This window comes from Lycium barbarum, chromosome 7 (genome assembly GCF_019175385.1).
Source record: "Lycium barbarum isolate Lr01 chromosome 7, ASM1917538v2, whole genome shotgun sequence".
NCBI lineage: Eukaryota > Viridiplantae > Streptophyta > Magnoliopsida > Solanales > Solanaceae > Lycium > Lycium barbarum.
In genome coordinates, this window is record NC_083343.1 from 73,552,147 (window position 1) to 73,561,141 (window position 8,995).

Sequence of the window (8,995 nt, forward strand, 5' to 3'; positions counted from 1 at the left end):
ATTCATATGCTTGAATAGAGACATTTCTATGCATATAAGCAGAAAGGTGCTTTCTTGATCAAAAGATCGTATACAACGACATACCTGCCCCTTAACTTGTCATAGAGCTTGTCAAGGAACAGTTTCATCACAGTAAAATAATATCTAGTCCTATGTTATCCAACATTTTTGTTTTCCGCCGAGCATTATCTACTGCTGCATCAAACTCATTTCGGATGTTAAGACAAACAACAAAGGGATGTGTATAAAGGTCATTCAACTTGTAATAAGTTGAAAATCACCCAATTTATTAGATTAGGGGAAACAAATTGAATATCATTCTTGTGAGTCTGTACAAGGATACTCCTAAGTAAAGAACCAGATAGACATTAGAAGCAAATTGTACAACTATTAAGTTATAACATTTGACGAGGCACCTCATATATCAGGAGGAATGAACAATCAACTTTTTAGCCACTAGGCGGATGCCTGCAATCTGTTGGTAGTCATATGAATCTATCGAGAAGTATGCATCCAAGAGAGTCCCTGGAGTAATCAAGGAATCCAGTTCTGCCACATCAAACCTACTGAACATGAGCTTCTGTGTCGTGGAAGACTCTTTCTGGTATATCTCTGTGACCCAGCGGGAGATATTACCATCTACCACAGTTGGTAAACTGCACGTTCACATACACTATAGTATTAGTTTCGAAGCACGAGAGGGATATTGATCAGTAGAAAGGCTCGTTGCCCTGGTGAGTCGAGCTGTGGAGGTGTGAACGAAAGCAGAGACAAAATATTATTACACATTTTCTATTGTAACATATCACTCTTCTATCCTAAGTCCTAACTGTCAATATAAAAGTATAAAACTACGAAAGCCTGAACTAGCCATGCACTAAAAGCTCATCTATTACTTATGCATCAGGTTGAAAAATCCGAAGGAAGACTGGCTTATACAGAAGCAAACATATGTGTAGCCTCACATTAGAAAGCATAATGGAAAAGGAAAATTTGATCTCATATGCATCAAGAGCATAGCAGAAAGAAACAGAAAGTAAAAGCTCTCCTGGTTTCTAATAACAGGAAAAATAAGCAGGTTCACCTGTCTAGTAAAGAAAGAAAGGAAGATCAAAACTTACTTTAAGCGAATGGTAGGACAGTTCACAAAGCCAGGCTTTCTGTTTACCACAGGCCTCCATTCTGACATGCTACCTGTATCCTCAGTAAACTTCTGAGCAAGATTATCAATTACATCCAAAAGCTGGCATAGCTCTGATGATGCATCCACCACAAAACTCAACCGGGGCCGACCAGCATAATCAACAAACCTTGTACTAATTCCAAACCGCACCTTCAGGTATCTAGAGCAAGCTTGCAATTCAGCATTGTTGTGCAAGATTTGTATCTTCTGAATTCCACGATATAAGGGGGAAAGACTTAAGGAGATGGAAGACGTTGAAATGTTATTTGGTTCTAAGAAGTCGGTGCAGCCAATGTAACCCCCTGTTGCAGTTGATGCATAAGAATCTCGAGAATCTGAAGCAGGTTCTTCTTCCATGTCATCTGACTGAATGGATTCCCTTACTTCCGCACTGAATTGGACCAAGTTAAAAGGGTCAGGCCTAGACGAATTTGTTTCAAGAAGATCTGGTACCTCCACATTCCTGCTCACAAGTGGAGATATTGGATTATCTGATTCTATGTGAGCTTCCGCAACAGATCTCATAGGAGTTCCTATCTTGACACTCGATGAAGGTGTATCTATACTCGAGCCCATCCCCTCCGCCGTAGTATTTCCATTAGTTCGACTTCTTCTTATAGCAGCATTAGGAGACACCCAACTGTTCTCGGTTAATATGTCAGGCAGGCTGGATTCCTGCAAGTACAACAGTTTAGCTATTCAACCCACGGCAAAGTTCGATTCAATAGTCTCTTCTGATCAGAATAGAAGTTCGGTAAATGAGAGTAAAATGTTACTCCCTCCGTCCCAATTTATGTGGCACCATTTAACTAGGCACGGAGTTTAAGAAAAAAAGGAAGACTTTTGAAATTTGTGGTCCAAAACAAGCCTTAGATAGTTGTGTCGTTGTAAATCATCTCATAAAGTTAAATTGTTTCTAAATATAGAAATGTGACATTCTTTTTGAGACAAACTAAAAGGAAAGTGTGCCACATAAATTGGGACAGAGGGAATAATATATATCCTCGTAATATGCGATAGCAGGGCCATGCAATTCTAGATTGCATAGTGTCAACTGCCATATCTAAAAGCTTAATTGTAGGAGAAGTGACAATTTTTATCATTTGGTTTAGACATTCAAAATGCTCCTAGTGTGCAGCTTGATTCTTTTTCTTGAACTAAGCACGTGAAAATATTTTTTATTGTCTTTAGATTTGAACTCTAGATCTGGTACCATTTTGAACAGTGTGAATAATCAAATTAAGTTGTTAGCGAGATGACACTTCTATTCTTACTTTAGATCAGGTACAATTCACTTACTTTCTTGTGTCCCTCTTTGACCAGTTCTTAAGTTTCAACATTGATTCAAAATTTTAATTTGTCAATAAATATGTAACTACCTCTGAAGCCCTTTACAAGTCTAAATTGGACAGCCTGTCAAAAAGGTAGCTCCAGTAACCACAATCAGAGGCCCTGCATCTACATCGCATAGCTTAAACTGAAAAGCTTGCATTAATCTTATTCCAGTAATGAAACAGCTACTCTATCCCATAATTTCTCATGAAAATGATTAAACACTACACTACACTTGATGCTGAATCCTAGCCTGTGACAGTTGTCAGTTTAGGAAACCAATTGACACCTCAGTTGAGGCAGAATGAATCTTGCTTAAACTTTACACAGAGAGACTTGTGGGAAGATATCAGAAGACAATGGGTGAGAATTTTTGCTTTTGGTGTCAGGTTTTCTTTTTTACTTTTTCATTTTCTTTTATGAGGTTTCTTTTGAGCCGAGGGTCTAGCGGAAACAGAATCTCTACCCCCACAAAGGTAGGAGTAAGGTCTGCCTACATCCTAGCCTCCCCAAACCCCACTTGTGAGACTACACTGCGTATGTTGTTTGTTATCTTCTTTTATGAGGTTGAGGTGTTGGGGTAGAGGGTGGAGGAGGGGCTAACCAAGTATGAGGTTATAAGAAGGGAAGGTATACCAATCTAATTGTATTATGAATCAGATTTCTAGTCCTTCAGGTGTTCAATGAGTCACGCAACTTGGATTTCATTGATCATGCCAAGCATTTTATAGTTCTGGCATTGCTGCATAAGGACCTAAGATATGGAAGAAATTACAATAATATACGTCCTTCAGATTTGTTGCACCGTAATATCTCAAAATATATGGCTGGCCGTATGGACAAAAAGGATCAAAGGTAAATAATGCAATGAGAAGAAAAAACAAAAGCATGTCAAATTGGTTCGGCTGCAGAGTAAAAGTAAGATTTTCCAAGTTTGAGAATCATTGTTAACATTAGCAAACCTAGCCTTGAAGAAATAAAAACAAAGGTATGAACAATGAATAACTTACCAAAAATAAGACAGTTGCACAGTACTTTAGTACTTCAAAATTCATTCGGACATCATCCAAACTCCTGAAAAGTAGAACGTCAATGTTAGAGTGAGAAAAATATCTCCAAAAGCTTGCAGTTCACACTGCATGGGGCAAAACCATATAAATCACCTTCAATAGCACAGATAGTGTTTTTTATTGGCAAAGATTAGCAACACATTTCTGGGTAATTTGACAGTTAGCTATCATCAAAATCTGTTGAAATTAGCAAGAGTGAACATCTTACTCACACCCAAGGGCCTTAAAAAAAAAACTAACTAAAATAAAAGCTAAAGTCGGGGAATGTTATGTCAAGAACAAACTAGATGAGAGAAAAGACACGAGAAGTTCCTTAAAAGGATGATGACTTTTTTAAGAGTTACTCTCTAAACATAGAACGAAGCCTTGTACTACTTTGACTTGATGGCCTTGATATCTTATCCACAGACCAAGCATGCCCATGAAGAGGATAGCTAAAGATCATGAAGCCATGGTTGCAACAATAAAACAAGAAAATGATTTTTAAGGAAGGAGAAAAACTCGGTTACCTATGTGTTTGCTGTCCAAGGCCAAAATAAGTAGCAAGCGACGCCATCTGCAAACAGAATGAAACCAAATCATCATTTAAAGTTTTAAACGCAACAACTGATATCACTTTACTTATACCCTGTGACATTTCTTGGTGGTACACACAACCTCCCCAAGCTGTACAAAGGTTTGCAATAGCCTCCCCTATTAGCAAAATTGGCCTATCTACTCCTTACAAATACTCTCCGGTGCTTATGTATGGAAATATCAACATATTAAATAGCGAGCAGATCCAAAAAGAGGAAACTCGATACACTTTTGCCTCACAGAAAACCAGACATTTTGTCACATAAGTGGGTCGAATCTAGCGAAAGGAGGATTTTCTATTTTGTTTTAGTTTTCTACTACTCCAAATAAAGCTAATTTTTTTTTGAAAAACTAAAGCCTACAAAAATGAAGGGCACAGCATGAATTTGCAGTGGGAGTTCATATTCTAAGTTGGCAGAAGAACCCACCAACCACATTTCATCACAAATTAGAAACCCTTTCTCAAGTAAAAATTATCTGTACAAAAGTACCGGGAATAGAAAAGGTAATGCTATAGTTCGAATTCGTTCTAACAGAAATATAATAAAAGAATGCTGATTTTAGTGACCTTGACAATCAACATTCCTGTCAAAATGTGTTGCTTAACATTTCACCCTGTCATATACATAATTGACTTACGTTAGGGATAATATCACAACTTCCAGTACTCTGAAGGCCCATGAGCATTTTCCAGACGAAGGCAAAATATAATACTACTCTAACTAGTGAAAACTCTTTAAGCCCGCTGTTTATTCCAAGTAAAATTACCTAATTTCCCTTCTTTTTCATGAAGAAGACGTGAAGAACTTTCATACCTTCATGCTACCAGCTCTCCTTCCAAATCTTTCAGTCAACAAAGCAAGTGTATCAATTGTACCCTTAGGTTCTGGTGCAGGCCTGTTAATTCCAGCAAACGCCTCCTGAATCCTTGGACAATCGAATTTCAGTATATTGTGGCCCGCCCATATCCTGCCTACACAAACAACATAACAAACATAGAGCAAAAGAAAAATCAGAAAATCCCTCATTAAAGATAAACAGTATCAGATCCCCCATATTTCCAATAGAACCAAGTCAAAAGTAAAAGGCAGCCACTGCTTTTGGCTTAGCTTACATATATAATTACAAAAATATGCTCCAATATTTTATCATGTTTTAGCAGCAAATCTGACAAAGTTATACATGTTTGTATTATGATAATCTGCACTAACTTAACTTAAAGTCCTGAATCCTGCCTCTATAGGAAGGAAGGTGAAGAAAGGAAACTTAAAATGGTCTATTAATCCACAAAACAACCTGCTACAGTCCACAGGCACATATGTTATCTAAATATGTCCACTAATATTAAAATGCAAATGGCCTCACACAGAGTTTTGTAGTTAAATTCAAACATGAGATCTCGAAATTGTTACTCATGTAGCTAAACCACGGACTTGGGCAAAACCCAAAATGGTGTTATCTTGTCATTAGTTGAAAATGCCTCTTCAGTCACCTCAACAACAACAACAACAACATACCCAGTGTAATCCCACAATTGGGGTCTAGGGAGGGTAGTGTGTACGCATACCTTACTCCTACTTTTGTGAAGGTAGAGAGCGGTTTCCGATAGACCCTCGGCTCAAGAAAAATAATTCAAAGCAGGTTTGCAAAAGTAAAATATGAAAGTGGAGAAACCATGACAAATACTCTCTCATTCCCAATTTATGTGCCACACTTTCCTTTTTAGTTTGTCCAAAAAAGAATGCCACATTTCTATAATATAGAAACAATTTAACTCTATGAGATGATTTACAACCACACAAATATCTAAGGCTTATTTTGGACCACAAATTTCAAAAGTCTTCTTTTATTTATTGAACTTTTAGTCAAATGGTGCCATACAGATTGGAACGGAGGGAATAATAAGGAAAGCCAGACATAGCACTCTGAATGAAAGAAACATTAGTTACAGCTAAATACTACCATAATCGAAGTGCTATAATCGAAGTACAAGAAACAAAAGATAAAAAGGAGGCAGCGCAATGTACTAAGCTCCCGTTATGAGCGGGGTCCGAGGAGGACCGGACACAAGGGTCATTATAGACAGTCTTACTCTGCATTTCTGCGAGAGGTCATTTTCACTGCTCGAACCTATGACCTCCTGGTCATATGCCAGCAACTTTACCAGTTATGCTAAGACTCCCGTTCACGAAAAACAATAGATAGTAACAGAAAATTGAAGAAGAGGAAATATTTTTTCAGCCACTTCAAAGGTGATTTTTTTCTAATAACGGCAATAGAAATGGCTGAATAAAGCAGTAATTGAATTCATATGCACGTATGAAACGATTAGAGGGATTGAGGCTAACCATGGAGAATGTCAAAGACTTTGTCGGCTATGTCAGCAAATGTAGGAGCAGAAGTAACAGCATCTCTCGTAATTCCATTACAACGAACAGAAAGCGTGGAAATGAGAGACAAGTCAGAGGGTCGTACAAGGGTAGAGTAACTCTCTTGCTCGACAAGCTTCCTTGGACAAACAAGAATTGCTCCAAATTCCAACAGTGCATATCCTTGTCCTGTTCTTGTTGGTATAGTTGTCTCAACATCAAAAAACACTATCTCTGACCTATTTTCCATGCTTGTTTTGTTTCTTAATTAGCTAGAATAATAATGGAAGGAGAGATGGAATAAAGACTTGTGGCTGCGTGTATGGATATATATAGGAAATAACTGAAGACGTGCAAGAATGTATATGCTACATACAAATTACAAAAAGGGTCGGTATATGACCCTTTTTGTAATTGGCGGGGATCGCTTCCCGTGGAGGGTTTTTTAAGAGTGTGGGATGGGTTGTGCTTTGCGGATGAGGGAAGGAACTGCTGAGAAATGTTGATAAAAAAATGATCAAAATGGTCCCTACTCTATGGGGGCTGGACTATTTTGGTCCTCGATATATATCTTTTTTAACAAAAAAGATCCTTATTGCCCACGCTAAAATATAGAAAAGTTGGGTTAGATTTATTAGAAACGGGTTTGGGTGTTGGTTCGGGTCAGGTCTTTTTATTGGGTCAGGAATTTATGTGGACCAATAAAAAATGGTCACTTGTTTAATGAAATTTCATATCATATTTCTGTTAACTAAAGGGCATTTTTGAACCTAAAGAAAACGTTAAGGGCATTTTTAACCCAATAGGTGGAAGGAAGATATTTTTGAGTCATTTCCAATAGTTTTAGGGCATTTTTGAGTCTTTTTCGTATATTAAACATACAACACGCTCCTTCTTTCCTAATTGACATGTCGTGTCACATAAAATTCTATTTTTTTAATAATAAATTTAATTAACTCATCAAATTCATTTAACTCAATTCAAACCCATTTAACCAACCTTCATGTCTTATACCTATTTAACCCGGTTAGAAAATATCAAAGAAGCGTGACTTTTACACCCGATTTTGAATTTTTTGCATTTTGCACCCTTATTCACTTTTAGACTAAAATTGAGTGTGAAAAAACTAAAAATCGTACTAGTTGACTGCATGAATAAGCACGATAGCAGGTACTGGCTATGTAACGACCCGTTCGGTCGCCATAGCGTTTATGACCCATTTATCCCCATTGACCCTTCCCCTAGCCCTATGAGTATGATTTTGACCCATCAGGATGGGTGGCACGATTCCCAAAGTCATCGGGAGAGTTCTATTGTGACTTTTGAAAACTTGAGCCCTCGAGTGAAAACCGTTTGACTCAAAGTTAACTTTTAGGTAAACAGACCTTTTTCAGAATTCCGTAATGGTCATTTATAACTTGGTGGTAAGCTCGATTCGATTCCCAATGCACTTGGGAGCGTTTGGGACTTGGAATGGAAAGTTGACTTTAGGCCATTAGGGGTTGACTTGGTCAAATAGACCTCCGTTTGGAATTTTGAGGCCATGGGTGAGTTCGTAGCGCGTTTTTATGTGTGTTTGCATGTTTGTTTTGTATCTGTGAGCCTTGGGTGGTAGTCGAATTTTGGGTTGAGATTTGTCGAAAACCAGGAAAAATCTGGTGTTTGGTGTCCGCTATAGTGGCACCAGACTCACCACAGCGATCTCGCTGTAGCGAGTAGGAGATCGCTGCAGCAGTCAAAGGAGATTCGAGGCGTGCTACCCCAGCGGACAGTTATCCCCTGTGGCAGTCATGATGCCGTCGTAGCTAGGTCTCTGTACCTTTAGCTTAGGCGCCATAGCGGGCCTTAGGCCGCCGTGGTGGGTTCGCTGTAGCGGATGCCCATAACGCTGTAACGCATGATGAGTAGTTTTTAGATATTTTCTTCTAGGTTTTAGCCTTAAACCCTTGTCATTTCATTTCTTTTCTAAGCACACTTGGGCGACTTTGAGGGCTTTGGGACTGAATCTTCATAGAGGTAAGATCCTTGGTCTTAGAATTCATTACTCACCTTCCTTATCATTAATCCACGCTAGAAATCACTAGAATCAAAGAGGGAAAGATGGGTTTTATGATAAATTCTTAAAATGGGTTTTAGGTTTCCTAAATAGAAATTGTTGATGAAATTGGCTAGTATAACCCTAGAATCTGATATATTCATTGTTGTTAAGCTTATATCTTCCATTATTAGAGGTCAATTTGTGGATTGAAAAGTTAGGGTTCATATCCAAATTTGGGGGTTCACTTAAAATCTGAATTTAGCTTAATCTTGAGCTAATCTAGGAATTGATTAGTGAGTTTTGATCATTTAGACTTGAAGTGCACATTCCACTTTAGATTTTTTTTCTCTTGTGGGCCCGTTTCCCCAACTTCCATAGGTTGGATTTGACCTAATTTAGAAGCTTAGCAATATGGGTATTGTTCTTC

The 8,995-nt window shown here is 38.1% G+C and overlaps 1 protein-coding gene across 2 annotated transcripts; it reads right to left on the bottom strand.

Annotated features, from left to right (window-relative positions):
• Nucleotides 1-241: 241 nt before the first annotated feature.
• On the bottom strand, nt 242-7,003 carry LOC132603480 (protein NEN1-like). Of its 2 annotated transcripts, none has more exons than XM_060316576.1 (6): nt 6,510-7,000; nt 4,977-5,134; nt 4,095-4,141; nt 3,526-3,589; nt 1,122-1,858; nt 242-656 (listed from the first exon to the last, which is right to left on the bottom strand). In XM_060316576.1, the coding sequence occupies exons 1-6, from the start codon at nt 6,778-6,780 to the stop codon at nt 425-427; spliced, it is 1,509 nt and encodes a 502-aa protein (XP_060172559.1). In that variant the 5' UTR covers nt 6,781-7,000; the 3' UTR covers nt 242-424. The 2 variants fall into 2 exon arrangements, with proteins under 2 accessions (XP_060172559.1, XP_060172560.1); XM_060316577.1 differs by having other exon boundaries at nt 605-744; nt 6,510-7,003.
• Between the last annotated feature and the right edge of the window lie 1,992 nt (nt 7,004-8,995).